Raw genomic sequence first — 16,837 nt, 5'->3', positions numbered from 1 at the left:
CTTATTACATTCAGGTGTATGTGTTTGAGTAGGAATCAGCGTTAATTAGCAAACTCAGGCGCACGCTGGCATGCGGTATCTGTAGGGGTGGTTTGAGCTGGCGGTTGGCGGCCGCCTGTTTTGTGTCCGAAATGAACGGTGCCTTAGTCGATCGTGCGGTAGTAGCACCGCTCATTTTTGGTGCACACCCCCGTGTACGCCCATATTAACGCCCATTTTCCCTCATTATTTCGGCCGCTCCCCTCTTCACGCCCCTATGCCGCCCCCAATACCGTACACTCGCGTACAGGTTTTTTCGCACGTAGAGACCCCGTCCGTAAGCGTTGGTGAGTGGTCGCGCCTGCGCATTGGCGAATGTACGCATGTGCAGATCATAAAAAATCCCGGGACGTACGCGTACGGCCCGGCCGCTCCAACCAGAATAAGGCCCACAGTCTGCATACAGGCCCGTTCTGTCTTAAAATTCCTGTGTGCAACATATCACACTGTTTGTGCAGATGTGCAGGTATTTGAACCACACATGCCTCCAAATGTACAGCATCCAAAATCTCTTGCCAAATATTGCTGATAATCTTGCCACTGCCTCTTGTATTAGGATTTCTTGTTACTTAAAGCTCGTATGTGGCTTTTTAAAAGCCATAAAATGTTCTGTAGTGTGGCCTAGGAATTTCATCCTCTGCTTCCTCTGCTGATATTGGTCTCTGGGTTGTCTACTTTTGGAGTGGGTGTTTGTGAGTTATTTTCAGAGCCCTCTACCAAATGCCTAACACCTCCATAGAGATGTGCATGGAACAGAGGCAGAACTCTGGGAGGCAGTGGAGTCATCTGCCGCCGGGCTCCTGCTCCCAAGGGGGCACCTCTACTCCCCTGTGAGTTTAAATCAGTTATTTAAAAGCCAACGATATTGCTTCTGTGGCTGAGTTCTTAAAGATATATGTGTTATCTATCTATCTATCTAAACAGAAATATATATATATAGGGTTGTATGTGTGTGTGTGTGTGTGTGTGTGTGTGTGTGTGTGTGTGTGTGTGTGTGTGTGTGTGTGTGTGTGTGTGTGTGGGGGGGGGGGGGGGGCACCAATATGTATCTTGCATCCGGGCAACTGTAACGAACCTACGCCACTGGCATGGAATGTCCACTAGCCTGTGCATTAGAAGACAAATAACAGTAGTAGACATTTAAACGTTTTGAGGTATACAGTGATGCATATATTTACCATTTCTATGTAGCCAGAGATTGATGTTGCTGTTTTCACAGGGAACAGATGTGCAAACAGATGACAGGTGAATGTAGTGTCCTCCTTCCCTGGTTAGTCCACCTCCCCTGCCCACTCCACCTTTTCTGGCCAGTCCACTTCATCAGCTTAACATCCCTGTAGTATATACAGTATATAAGGAAATTTACTTGCAGAAGATGGTGGCTAACATTGTATCAATGTGGAATTCCTATATCCTCCTTAACTGCCTTGTTACTTAGGCTAAGAGGATGAAGAGCCCTTACTGATAGTGCAATGTTGACCTATGTCTCCCATTAGCACCTTCTTCCCAACAATTCCCAACAATTCTATCAATTGTGTCATCATGTAGAAAGGAGATGAAATAATCTCCCTGTATGACATGTCATTTCCAAAGTCTATGATTGTTACAGAATGATTGAATGATTTGTCTGCTGGATTGAGATCACTCATGTTATTATATAATCCACAGTTAATATACAGGTTGAGTATCCCCTATCCGTGCATCCCCTATCCGAATTAAAACATGGTAAAATTCGAATTTTTTTTTTTAACCCCCCTAACCCTCTTTTCATACTTACCAAGTCCCAGGGCGTCCACAGCAGGCCTCCGGCATCTCCTCCAGGGTCTCCAGCGGTCCCAGGAATGCATTGCGCGAGTGTGCGCGCGCCGGTGACGTCACCGGTGCGCGCACACACTCGCGCAATGCATTCCTGGGGCCGCTGGAGACCAGGAGAAGATGCCGGAGGCCTGCTGTGGACGCCCGGGGACTGCGCGGATGCCGAGGGACCACCGGACACCATCAGGGGACAGGTAAGTATGGCTACAAAAATTTATTCCAAAAACCGGAAAATTACCCTATCCGGAATGCTCGTGGTCCCGAGCATTTCGGATAGGGGATACTCAACCTGTACTAGCAATTTACTGTACCAGTTCTTATATTATATCATTACCAATTTGCTTAAATGTTACTCTGTTGCCCCTATCTGAGCACTGAAAATATGCAGTTACCCTAATGTCACTTGCAGGCTCAATTTCGTTGTGTCGGAACTGAGCGATTATCGACAGTCTGCAAATGCGTCACAGCTGCAGTGTGACAAGATAACTTTGCCATGCCGATCAAAGTGAGGAAATGGTTGCAGACTGCTTAACAAGAAAAGGCCATTTGGGTGAGTTAACACGTAAAATAAATGTGTGTTATGACCATTTTTACATGTGACTTCATTTTTTGTATGCATAAAACACGGTGCCAGCTTAGCAGCTCCATGTAAGAGTTCTGCATGGAAATGGAGGCACTGCGGGAGTTGATATTCCTAGGAGCATACACTTTCGGAGTATGTTGCGATGGCTTCAGTGGGCATCTCTCCTCCTTTGTGGGTGGCTGCTACACTTGAAGTTCCGTCAGTAAAAAGATTTCTGCTGCATTGGCATTATGACTGAGTATGAATCAGGCCCTTTGGCTCCCTTACCACAATACCGCATCTCCCTGTGTCCTACTTTTTCACACTACACAGCAATTGTAGTATTCTCAATGCCTAAATCCATGTTACTCATTTGGTAGATGTTTTTGTGTTCTTACTCTTTTATCCACACTGACTATGTTAACAATGTAAACTCTCTGCACAAGAGAATCAGGCTCCACAGATTTTAAAAAGATAGTGTGATGATATCGTTCTACTCCAGGAAACCCAAGTTGCACAAACTTATCCCTCTCTCTACTCCAGGGCTGTCCCACAAAATGTTATTCCTCTTCTCCCCAAAACACAGATGGAGATTGATCCTTATTCATATCTACTTAGAATGCTCAATTGAAAAGACTTCTATGGATCCTCAGAGCCACTTTCCTTTTATTGTGGCTCATTTCAAACTTATGTTATATTTACCTTTTTCTTTTATACCAAGCTGGACAGAGTGCCCTGCTCCTTGCCTAGAGAAATTGGCTAAATGTCGTGACATTTTAAATGATCACTTTAAAGCTGTCCTGGAGATCTTCCATGATTCTTTTGAAAACCTGAAACCTTGCCCCTCTTACAGTTGAGTATTAAATCAGTTAGCCACTACTGTCTCTGAATTTGGATTCTTTGATTCCTCATTGTTCTCTACCAGTGCAAGCACATATGTCATATTTTCACTTATATAGTAGATACAGTAAATCTCCACTCTAGAATTGATTTATTTTTTCTAATTCGAGCTGTGTTCTGATCCAGTTATTTTGAAGTTATTATCTCAATCTCTACCTCTACCCTACTTCCTGCTCCCTTTCAATGGTGGTGTAACACTTCTCACCTTCTTAATGTAGACTGCAGGTACATATCCTCTCCCAGCCATTCCTCACTGATACAGGAAAGAGGTATGCCATGGTCTGGGGATGTCTCTGCAGGCGGAGTAATGTCTCTTCCCAGGATCAGTGAGGAGAGATGAAGCAAGCAGGGACAGCATATGTGCCTGTAGCACACTATTAAGAAATAAAAATCCACAAAAGGGGCTCAGGAAGTAAGAGCTCATCTACTGCCACAACTAGGTGCACGGGTAGGGCTGGGCATTTGAGGTGGCCCAGTTCCATAGCAGCCACCCACCCAGTACCTATTGCAGCACTCCCTTGGTGGAGAGTACTTGATCTTCTTTAATATCTTCTTTAATATGAATACTGCGCAGAATTCTGTAATCTGCTTTTTGTTATAGGGAATAGTGGTACTTATTTCCTACCACAGCGCCCAATATTTTCATCTTATGGCATCTTATGCAATTACATCGCATGCCATATAGCCGCATACGATGCATGCGATGCGATGGTATACAATTTTTATTTTACAACCACCCAGAAGGGTTCTTACAATGTTAAATGGCCCCCCCATACTCAACGCCACCCCCATGATCAACGCCAACCCGAAGCGTGGTGAGCACTGCAAGCCCAGGAGGGGTAGCGTTACGCGTCCTCCGACCTTTTCATACCCCCACTATCCACGTCGGCGTGGAGTTGATTTTAGATAGTGTGGCGAGCACAGCGAGCCACCGAGCATAAAGCGTGGCGAGCGCAGCGAGCCCCACGAGGGGACACGGATTACTTGGATAGTGGGGGTATGAAAAGGTCGGAGGACGCGTACCGCCGCCGCTCGCCACGCTTCGGGTTGCCGTTGATCCTGGGGGTGCCGTTGACTATGGGGGGCCATTTACCATTGTAAGGACCCATCAGGGTACTTGTACAATCAAAAATCGTATACGATCGCATGTATGGCATACAATGCAATATTTTATTATACAACATCGCGTAGCATCGCATACCATCGTATACTTATTTAGTGTAATGGTATACGATGCAATGGGCGCCATGCTAGGAAACTAGTACCGGAATAGTATTACCACCTAGAAGCAGCTGGTGGGTTTGGGACAGCAAGCCTGCTGATTCTCCGCTGAAAGGCTGGGCAGCAGTGGCGTAACTACACAGGGTGCAGGGGGTGCAGCTGCTATGGGACCTGGAGGCCCCAAAGCAATCCCCTGCACCCATTCGATTATTTTATTTAAATAGTGTTGTGCGCTGCGCATACCCCCTTCAGCGGTGAAGCACTTAACCCTAAGCGGCAGATGATGGCCAGCTGGCTGAAGGAGGAGACCAGGAGACCAGCAGCGCGGGAAACTGGTGTGCCTGACCTGTCACGGCACATGGGACCAGCGCAGACAGGAGCGCAGCTGGAAGCATGGGAATGCTGCTGTCGGGCACAGGAGACCAGTGCCGGGCGGAGCGGAAGACTGGTGCGGCAGTGAGCAGGGGACCAGCACTTGCAGGAGCAGGAGACTGGTGCGACTGGAAGCAGCGGGATGGCGATGTCAGGAGCAGAGGCACGGCGCAGGGGACCTGCACAGGGGGAGCAAGAGACTGGCACCACCAGGAGATGGGGAGCGGCGCTGGTGGGAGCAGTGGACCAATGCAACAGGTACATTATGACAGTGTGGCAGCAGTGAAAGGAAGCCTGCACTGTAGGTGTCAGTGAGAAGGATCCCTGATTTTCTGCACTGCTCGCTTGGACATAGAGGTACACACAGCTATACAGTCCTCCCTGTACTTGGGGGAGGTGGGGAGGATTAGGAGGGACAAGTGATGGCTGCCACAAGTTTGTAATCCCCTGCCCTCCATTCTTCCCCCCTCTGGGCCTCTCCTCCTCTACCTCCCCTTCTCTAACCCCCCCTAGCATCCTGTACACCTTCCCCTTTTCATCCTCTACTCCCTCTCCCTCTTGTCGTCTACTCCCCCCTCCTCCTTCACCCTTCTCTCTCCTTCTCCTCTATTTCTATCTCTGCCCACTCTATTTCTCACCCTTCTCTCTCAGTCCACCTCCGTGTCACCTTTATCTTTTTGCGATGGAGCCGCTGTCAGCCAACCTGCAGCATTGCCAAACTGCATGTGCTGGTGCAGATTGGCGGACGGCGGAGTGGATAACTGGGACGTGCGAGCACCTACCTCGTGCGTCCCCATCAGCAAAATGGCAGGGAGCGGTGATCGTTATTCACAGTGCGTTGAATTACATAGACCCCTTTGTCGCTCATTCCCATCACTCTCCTGCCCCCATAAGGGGTATTGTAGTGACAATGGGGAGGGGGCCCCTTTCAAGATTTTGCTATGGGGCCCACTAAGTACTAGTTACGCCCCTGCTGGGCAGTGAATGTTTTACCATCACTAACCTGCCAGTATAGTGAAGCTGCACTTTGCTCAGCCGACTAGGCTGTGCACAAATGACATGCACACTGACATCTGGTACAGTAAGCATACCTCCCAACTTTGGCAGGTTAGCAGGCGGGACGCTGCTGCTGCGCTCCGAAGGCGCTTCGAAATTTTCGGGTGCGTGGCCTAATTTGGGGGCAAGGCCTATACTCGCGGCTCTCCCGCGAGGCCACGCCCCCATTTTGCCGCTATGGGGGCATGACCCAGAGGCTCTGTGAGCCTCTAGCCATGCCCCCAGCCCCCTGGCTGCAGGAATAGACGCTGTGCGCATGCGCACAGCGTTTATTCCCTGCTGCTTAGCATCTGACGGGGGGACTCCCAACAGCCCCCCACACCGCGGGGCACTGCCGCCCGCGGGTGGGACAGCGGGACAGGCCCTCGATAAAATCGGGACTGTTGGGAGGTATGCAGTAAGTGCTACTACTCACTACTTCAGAGTTTATGGAAGCTTACTTTTAGCAATCCTAAAATCTAGAGCATCTTAGGGTTAATATAGTGTGTGCTGGAAAACAAGCAGAATAAAATCCACGCTTTACAGTTTGTCTGAACTGATTGAACAGGTTTATTTAGTACAAGTAAAAGACAAACCCTGAGAAGAAATAACACATAAATAATATATATTCTCTTGACTCTTCTGGCACTGTGCAGTACCACCATCAGCTGATGGGGCGGCCAGGACTGGAGTCCTGAGCCATTACCATGAGGAAGCAGAGGTGCGGATTGGACGGCCAGCGGAGTATCTTTTTTAATTTAATGCTGGTCACAAGCCAATAGTTGAAAGGCAGCAGGGAATCAGAGGCACCACAACACAGGGACAGGACACCATGAACACAGAGCTGGCAAAAGACTATCTCAGCATCATCATTAGCAGTGGAGTGCCGAGCCCAGTTCAGGACATCCACAATGCAGACAGGCAAGCCATATACAGTAGGGACGTCAAGTGGAAACATTGCAGCAGAAGGTGAAACAGGAGCTCAGAGAAATTCCGCCCATGGGATAAGCAGGCAGGAGGTGAAGTCAGTCCCAGAAGTGGAGGTTCTGAATAAGAGGCTGCCCACCTAGGCACAAGACCCTGCAGACTCGGCCTGGAGGAGTGGAAGGCCCTCGCTCCAGGATGAAGGAGCAGTCCCATAGCACAGATGACTGGCTGAACAAGCAAACTACACCAGCAGTAATCAGAAGGTGAATGAAGCTTAATTGCAAAAAAGGAAGGTGAGGATAGATGCTGAAAGGCACAAGTAGTCTGAAGATATCAGGGATTATGCATCCAACATGTTTGTCTCCCCTCTAAAAATATTTTTTTGTCTGTGTCAGGCCTTTCATCCAGCTGGACTGGCATTTGAAATTGCACACTTAGCTGTCAGATCACCCTGTAGCAAGTATATAGGTAGGTCATTAGACTGCCCATACATATATGGTATGTGCGTGAACAATGTTGTCTACAGACATATATCAAGAATATGCATCTGCTGATGGGTTCATTACTTTTCACTAAAGCGCCCAATGCAGTATATTGCCTGTGTGTGCCCAGCTTAAGATAGATAATAAACATACTGTAAATATTTCAGGTTGGGCCAGATGTACTAAGCCTTCAAAAAGTGATAGAGTGAAATTTGTCAAACACAGCTTGTAACATGGCAGTTAGGAGCCGATTGGCAGGTACTTTACCATTCTCACTTTATAATTTTTCTATGCTTAGTGTATCTGTTCCTTCTGGAAATATGATACTGTTTATGTTTTCTGGAAGTGGTGATAAGTTTTTTTTTTTTTTTTAAAGAGATAAATATTTATTTTCTAATTTACATACCCTCCAACATAACCCATTTCAGGATAGGCAAAATGCTCTGTTCCTGGACTTCCTCGCTGATGGCAATGGCAGAGGAGGGGCTTCAGCATAGTCCAAAATTTAAATAGGGGAGCCACACTAACTGTCAGTGCCCCATCTAGCAATGTTTTATACGGTACTATTAGAAAGTTATGCTAACTACACTTTTACGAAGATTAAGTAATAATCTTCCACATAGCAGCTTGTAGTTCCTTATTCCGCAGACTATAAATAAAGGGGTTAAATAAAGGAGTTACTATAATGTACAACAAAGATAGGCATTTGTTTATGTTTGAAAAGTGTCCTTTTGATGGAACCATATAAACAATAATTAGTGTCCCATAATATATGCACACAATAATTAAGTGCGAGCTGCAAGTAGAAAATGCCTTCTGTCTGCCAATCGTAGAGGGAATTTTTTGTATTGTGAAGGAGATGTTGATATAGGTGGTTACGATGAATAAAAATGGGAAGAGGATGATGGGTATTGAGAAAACGATTATTTCTGTCTGTACAACATAGACATCATTGCATGAAAGTGTTAGTAAAGGAGTAAGGTCACAGAAGAAATGGTCAATGACATTTGGACCACAGTACTGTAAGGTGGCCACCAGAATTCCAGGTATTAATGATAGCACAAAACCTAATAGCCAGGAACAGGTAACAAGAAGTACACGAAGATGAAGGTTCATGATGGAAACATAATGCAGGGGGTAACAAATAGCCAAATATCTGTCATATGACATCACTGTAAGTAGGAAAGATTCTGTAGAAGTTGAGCTACCAAAAAAATAGAACTGTACAAAACACTCGGACACAGGCATGAAAATAACCCCTAACATTAAAATTTGTAACATGTTTGGTATAATATTTGTGGTGCTAAATATATCACATAGAGACAAATGGGTTAGAAAAAAATACATAGGTGACTGTAGTCTTTGACTTGATAATACCAGTACCATAATTAACAGGTTCCCTGTTAATATCACAATATAAATTATGAGAAACAAGCAGAAAAGTGGAATTTTGAGGCTTTTGGGATTTTGAAACCCAAGAAGCTGAAAAAGCAAGATGGATGACAGATTTGCCTCTGGCATAGCCTGGTAATATAAGAACAATACCAACCAGTACAGCATAAACAGTACATAAAAGGTAACTTTTGTGTACAGTATGTATGGAAAGACTCTTCTTATTGATTGCACAAACTAAACAAAACAAAAAGAACCCCTAAAGGACAGTAAAGATAAATACAATCTATTCACAAAAGCAAAGCAGGGTTACTTCTTATTCAATATTAAAGAATGGATGCGTCCTCATACATAAAACTTCAATACGCCATGCAGTGCGAAATGTCATTTGTAGAAATTTGTTTTACAGGTGCACACCAATAGATGTTCTTGAGAAGTCAACAAACGATATCCTTTTTCATTCCTCTGCTTACCAAAAGGTTTGTGCTTTCTTCTACACATTTCTCTGTATCCAAGCTAACACTTTTTATACATATAACACTAGCAAGAAATGAAACAGAACATTACAACTAAGACATATAATATATTAGCAGACAAAATATAAATACAACATATATTGTACTTGATCTGTTAAGTCTTTAGAGCATTAGGCATAAGCTATATTAAGGACTGTTTATATATTCCTGTTGGCTTCTAATTTGAAAGGTAACAATTCCATGAAGACTCCTTAATTAATCCTATAAGGAATTCAATTATATTGCCTAATTATAGAACCATTTACACTTTGAGACATACATAATCACATGCTAATTATTATAAAGACAACAAATATAAATTATAATAAATTGTCATTTGTTATGATTGAATTAGGTCATGTATGTCTAGTTAAAGCTTATCCAACACTATATTTTTAAACACTATAGGGCAGATGTATTAAGCCTGGTAATGTGATAAAGTGAGGATAAAGTGATGATAAAGTGAAAGGTGATAATGCACCAGCAAATCAACTCCTAACTTTCATTTTTCAAACAGAACTGATTGGCTGGTGCGTTATCCCCTTTCACTTTTTAACCACTTTATCACTTTACCAGATTTAATACATCTGCCCAGTATACCATATAAATAGCAATTTGTGGTATACTGTGCGTGAACTTGATCTTTAAACACTTTTAAACTATATAGTAGTACTGATATCAGTTGTCCATCCCTAACCGTATTTTTTATATTTTTGTTCGATTCGAAATCAACATAATCAAGAACATTCATGAATATAGCTTTAATATCAATAGAAATATATCTAAATATTGATGTTTTTGTTGTATAGTATAATCCATATACTGCACATCTCTATTCTGAACACACTGGGGAGCAGAGCCTCTTCTATGTTTATATGCAGGGCTATTTTTCAGCAGGAACTCAGTTCCTGAACCTCTAATTAAATATGACATTGACCAACATCTTGTAGATGCTGACAAATTTAGTTTACAATTTATTTTCTCAAACACAATATTGATAACACATATGCTAAATGATCGGTAATTAATAAAGGTGCAGTAAAAGCAATATGGTGGAAATCAAAAAAGATCAATCAGTCAGCCCCACCACATGCACTGCTTCCACACCAATCGGTGTATAGCAATATTTATTTGTACTTCTCTTAGGATGTTTTAAAAACTGTCTGTATTTTGCATTAATATTTATAGCTCACGCTCTGAAGAGGAGAATTTATTGGAGTGTGGTGACCTTGTTTCTGGATAGCCTTGGGCTCGGCACACAAACATGTCACTGAAGTGAGTAAATAAGAGTTGCTCTCCTCCACAACTTTTTTTTTAATCTCTTCTGCCACAATCGGTTAGTTGTAAAAATCTATTTACATTGCAAATTTTAGCTGTATAACTAAAGCTCACATTATTTCTGTGCTTATTTAAAGCAATTCTAAATTAATTTTTATGTGTTAAGAAAATTATAAAATTGTAATACATAGTCCTTATAATTTCCTTATACAATTTATAAACTATTATATATATATATATATATATATATATATATATATATATATATATATATATATATATATATATCTCATCATTGTTATTTGGAAAGCATAAACACAAAAAATAGCAACAATAAACTGTGTTTGCTTGTTTTACTTAGTTATGGAGATACTGCTGTATGCTTCCACATGAGTTCTTCCAATACAGATAGAGCTGCCCTTATTCCAATCAAAAATGTAAGCCATCTGTGGCTGGAATACAGATGATCTGCTATGATTCTGTACTGCAATCTGCAAAACTGCCCCAGCCCAATCCGATGCCTACATTACAGAATCCTGCAGGCGTGCTCATGTTATGAACATGCAAGACAGAACTTTTATCCTAATACACAAAATTGCAGCGTACAAACAGAACAATTTGTTGTTATTCCTCTCACCCCCCTCCAAAAAATATTTATAATGAAACTGCCGATTTTGGACCGTTGCTACTGTATTGTCGTGTTTGATAGGTGGTAGATCCTTATTACACAATATTAGCCATTTCTGGGAATTTGATGGCAGGAGGTTGTTATTGCCGCACAGTATTTGTCCAAATTATGAAAAATTAGTTGAGAGATAGTGATTAGACCAACATAAGTAAGTTTAACCGCTCACCGCTGAAACCGATAAGTTGGCTGTGCACCCAAGAATCAAAAAATATGCAGAAATTTTGCCATCATGAACACCCAGCCAAGCCATCACAACTCAGAAGGAACAGCTCACTCATACCCGATTTAAGCAGGTATTCTCGGCAGCATGGCAGACTTAGCAACATTTGGACCATGGGCCTGATTCACACCTGTTAGCAAGGCAGCAATTTATGCAGACAAAATCATGTGCACTGAAGGTCGGGCAGGCACTGCAGAGAGAGTTAGATTTGGGTGAGTTATTTTGTTTCTGTGCATGGTAAATATTGGCTGATTTATTCTTACACTGCATTTTAGATTTCAGTTTCAACACACCCCATCCAAATCTAAATCTAAAGGCCTACGGACAAGTCGGACCCAATTCTCCTGCGAGATGCCCGGCAGCTCCTCGGGAAGCTCACATACAATATGGCACTTGATGTGCCATTTTTTACATGTGATAAATCACATAAGATTTATCACATATAAAATAAACCAGGGAGCTGCCTGGCGGTGAGGAGCAGGGGGGGTGGGTGGGCACCGCCGGTGCCGGTGAGCAGCGGCGGCAGTGGGGGGCTGGCAGCAGCATCTCTGGGTGCCGCAGGAAATGCCGGTGACAGTGGGGCGGGCAGCGGTGATAATCACTGTGCTCTCACTGTGCAGCTTGCTGGCAGCAGCATCTCTTCTTGCAGCGGGGGATGGCAGTGACAGTGGGGTGGGCAGCGGTGATAATCCTCCTGCTGTCACTCAGCAGGCGGGCAGCGGCGGCTATTACATCTTTAAAATAACATGTCAAATGACTATCCGCCTTCTGATTGGCTGAGAGTGCGCTATCTCAGCCAATCAGAAGGCAGATAGTCATTTGACATGTTATTTTAAAGATGTAATAGCCGCCGCTGCCCGCCCGCTGAGTGACAGCATGAGGATTATCACCGCTGCCCACCCCACTGTCACTGCCATCCCCCGCTGCACCCAGAGACGCTGCTGCAAGCAAGCTGCACAGTGAGAGCACGGTGATTATCACCGCCGCCCGCCCCACTGTCACCGGCATCCCCCGCTGGGCACTAATTCCCCCCCCAGCCCACTGCAGGAGGTCGGACGTGATCGTACCTGCTGAACGTCCGACCTCCTGATCCGGTCTGATGCGCACGGGACCGCGCATCGGATCGGATCACATGTCAAACACATGCGATTTTGGGACGATTTCATGCGATTTATCGGCCCAAGTGCCGAAATCGCATGGAATCGGCCCAAAATTGCATAGTGTATGGGGGCCTTAACTCTCTCTGCACATGTTACATCAGCCCCACCTGCAGTGCACATAGTTTTGTCCATCTGTGCAAATTGCAACCTCACTAAGAGGGCTGAATCAGACCTCATATTCATCTCTCTATTGTATGGTCGAGGCTTCCATATGCACTACTGAGCCGCTGACATAGAGAGATCCAGGATCAGCCAGGGTACATGGTGCCAGCTGCCTGCGCACTGTGTGACAGACCAGTAGGGTGTACCATCAGAGAGAACTGTTTTTTCTTAAACCAGGGTGTGCAGACAAATTAACACAGATAGCGTTTTTGTCACCACTATAGATAAACAAGAATATAAAAAGTTGTGCAAATTACATGACACCTTTCCTTTTGTTTACTTACAACACACTTTAAGTGTAGGAAATTGATAAATGCAATAACCTTATGAGTAGGTTTTCTCCTCTATCAGCATTAATGAAACTTGTTGGAGGGACAAACCAGAAATTTAGTAGCCTCTTATCCCTATACAGAGAACAGTTCTGAGACCGTAGAACAAATAAAACAATAATAGTGTAGCACCTTCAAACTGGTAAAAGGTTTTACTTACTATTGCACTTACAATTGACAGACAATAAAAATAGCACAAAACCTCTTCTAGTGGCAAACAGCAATTGTGGTGGTGCTTTGCAGTCCCTCTGTGGTCCACACAAAGTCCCAATGGAGGAAAGATGTCACCTGCTGTGCTCTAGGAATCGATTAGCATTCACACTTAATACATTTTGATCTATTAGAGGTCTTCATCAGAAGTGTGAGAATAGTGACCACTGACCCCATATTTATACCCCCAATAACACAAAGTTGCTGCACTATTATTGTTTCATTTGTTCTATGGTCTCAGCACTGTTCCCTGTATAGGGATAAGAGACTACAATTTATTTTTATATCCATGTTTTATCTATCGTGGTGACAAAACACTATCTGTGTTAATTAGGCTGTGATGTGCTATATTTAGAAAAACTGTTTTCTCTGTTGATACATATGCAATTTGTCATTTTCTTGAATTAAGCTGCAACTCTATTTTCTTTTCGTGAAACAAGAACTTTTTATAATTCAGTAATATCTGGAGATATATGTGATGAAAGTCTAGAATATAGTTTTAAGAAATGGAAGTTTTAATGATTAAGGAGAATTGCATCTGGTGGGAGGTGATTACATTGGAATGTTACCAAGTACACCAAATCACACCTAAAGGTACGACACCTTCTTTTACACCAGCAAGTGATAATTTCATAAAAGAATGGGATACTATTTTAGATGAATTCTCCTACTCATTGATTGCTCTTATAATCAACGAAGAGACAGCTTAATGAAGAAATAAATGTATAAAAATCATTGCTAAAACACTTCAGAGATCATGAAGATGTTCTATTAGCAGAACAATTACTTAAGAAAATTAATAAAAATACAAAGGAACTGAGAGATAAAAAAACAAAAACATACCGCAGAGATATAGGAGGCATCAAAAGAGATGAATGAACTAAAGGAGACGAACATGATTGATTGAGAAAAAATACCACCAGTTTAAAGATGTTTAAATAAAAATTCCTTCAATAGAGTTAAGAATAGAAAACCCTTTAAACACAATCAATCAAATACCAGTCAAAGTAACAACATTTTATAACATCCACTTTGTCCTCCCTGGTGTATCTTTATCTTCAGCCTTTGGTAAGTGGAACTAGAGCTTTCCTAAAGGACACGGGAGATGTCCTCGGAGAAGCTACTTATATACAATGGGAAACAGAAATGATTTTATGTACAGACAACATCAGTACATTATATACAATTATCAGTATGGAAAAGGGCTTAAGAGCAACTTCTTTCTTTTTTTGATAAAAGTGGTCTTGAACCGAAGGTGAAAACCTTCAATCTTGACAATTCAATTTATCCTTTAAAATAATGGTTTTATTTTGCATGCTGATTTTTGTATCCAAGTCGTCTGCACCACCATGGGTACCCATTTTGCACCCAGCTTCGCCAAACTATTTATTGCCTACTGGGAAGAACATCAGGTGCGGTTGGATGGTGAGCTGAGGATGGGACTGATGTCCTGGCAGTGCTTTATCGCCATTTGTTTGGAGAGGAGACAAGACCCTGCGTAAAATATTTTGTGACAGATTAAATGATAATGACATGGCTATTAATTAATCTTTAACATAAGGAAAGAGGGAGTATCATTTCTTGATTTGTGGTTTTATATTGATAAATGTTCCCTGAAAACAAAGAACTTTCAAAAATTGATGAACTCAAATCATTTTTTGGAAAGATCACGTGAACATCATGCTAATTGGTTAGAGAATATTTCTTTTGGCCAATATGCAAGGATAAAAATAAAGTGTACAGACAGTGAGATCTGTGAAGAACAAAATAAATGTTCCGTTTAGGTTTAGAAAGAAAGGGTATAACCAAAAAACATTAGATAGAGCCGAGTACAGGATTGCTTAAATTGATAGGGATGACTTATTGAAAGAAAAAAAGAAAAAATATTCTAATATTCAATATCAATGGGCCTTTACCTCTAAATACAGCTCTTGTTTTAGGGATATTGAAAGCATTTTAAAAACAACTTGAAATTTCTGCTCCAGGACCCCATTTTAGGACAGGAGATTCCATCATGCCCATCATTTATTAACAGAAGAGCCCCTACATTGAAGGACAAACATCATATAGTTCCCTTGAGGTAGAAAAGACACAAAGCATACATACCAAGGGATTTCATAGATGCGGTTTTGTTTAATGTGTAAAACCGTAAAAAGTGCCTCAAACAAAATACAAGAATTTATAATCAATGAGTTTAGAACCTGCAAATCGTGAAACATCTTATATGCCCTTGAATGCTCGTGGGATCTCCTATACATCGGCTAAACCTCATGAAATCTTAAGGTACAACAAGCGGAGCCAATATACAGTATAACATCAGAAAGGGTTTAGAAACCCATGCAGTATTCATGCACTTTTAAGAAAATGCATAACAGTAAAGAATGTTATGTTAAAAATGTTGGATAATCCAAGTGATTATGCCAAAAAGTAGACACCGAGATATAGAAAAAAGGCTATCACAATAAGAAATTAGAACCCTAATAGACCCTAATTTAAACAGGGCTTAATAATGATTTCGAATTGAAATGTATTTTGGAATAAGCACATTTTACTTGTTACCCCTTCTTTCTATATGTATTTTTAGATCTTTTATATGCGCTTGTATTTTTTACTATTTTATTTATGCTCTTATTTCTTGCCCTCATTTTATTCTGCTTTGAAGAATGACAGGATGAATGCAATTTGGAACACACAAGCCAACAGGAAGTCCATAGGCCATATTGGATGTGGTCTGTTTGACGCTACATCCTCCTTGATATCAGCAGGATGAAATTTATAATATATGTGTTTATTGTGTTATTGGGGTATAAACAGGAGGTCAGTGGTCACTTTTCTCACAATTCCCACAGTTCCCAATTCCCAGTACACTGTCGATTGCGAGTGGATATCCACAGGGAAAGTGCCATTTAATTTGCACATTTTCTTTTTATAGACAAGTAAAAAATTAATTGTTTTGTATTATTTATTACAGATTCTTATCGTCTGCGCCAGCGATACATTTCTGGCAGCTGGAGTGCTGGCGCACGTGGATTGCCGAGAATGGGGCGGATGAGTGTCGAGGCCCGGCTAGATGAGCCCAGCTCCATCTGTAGGTTCCATTTTCTACCTACAGTCTTCTACATTACTGATGTGACATACAGTATAAAGTCCCAGCTGAGACTGACTACAAGGTAACCAAGGGCTGGTTGCTTTTTAGACTGCCAACCAGTAAACACAGTTAAACAACAAATTATTGTTTTAACGTTTTATGTTTTATAATGCGGATTTCCTAGTATTGTATTATTTTGAGGTTTGTTGTTTTAAGTGTATTACAACAATACATTATGCATATTTAACTATATAACATACTGTATTGGATGTTTCTGTGACTGCGCCCCAGCGCTATTATTCAATACTTTTGTTGTGTTGACCAAAAACAAAAAATATTGCAACAATAAACTCTGTTTACATGTTTAATTTATTTATGATGATACTGCTATATGTATAATTAGACATCTGATTTTGGACCATTGCTGTTGTTGTGTTTTATA

At 42.1% G+C, this 16,837-nt stretch overlaps 1 protein-coding gene and 1 long non-coding RNA gene across 2 annotated transcripts in view; one reads left to right on the top strand and one right to left on the bottom strand.

The window, feature by feature from the left end:
* LOC146008376 (uncharacterized) overlaps nt 1–16,454 on the top strand; it is a 53,123-nt gene extending 36,669 nt beyond the window's left edge. The window contains exon 3 of the long non-coding RNA XR_014444496.1: nt 16,279–16,454. This is a non-coding gene — a long non-coding RNA (uncharacterized LOC146008376). The remainder of the gene's footprint in view (nt 1–16,278) is intronic.
* On the bottom strand, nt 5,706–9,023 carry LOC146007396 (olfactory receptor 11A1-like). Its single transcript, XM_083145745.1, has 2 exons — nt 7,980–9,023; nt 5,706–5,758 (listed from the first exon to the last, which is right to left on the bottom strand). Exons 1-2 carry the CDS (start codon nt 8,911–8,913, stop codon nt 5,706–5,708), a joined length of 987 nt encoding a protein of 328 aa, XP_083001871.1. The 5' UTR covers nt 8,914–9,023.
* Nucleotides 16,455–16,837: the final 383 nt, after the last annotated feature.

This window comes from Crinia signifera, chromosome 6 (assembly GCF_055691185.1).
Source record: "Crinia signifera chromosome 6, ASM5569118v1, whole genome shotgun sequence".
Taxonomy (NCBI): domain Eukaryota; kingdom Metazoa; phylum Chordata; class Amphibia; order Anura; family Myobatrachidae; genus Crinia; species Crinia signifera.
This window is presented reverse-complemented; position numbering and strand designations above follow the sequence as displayed.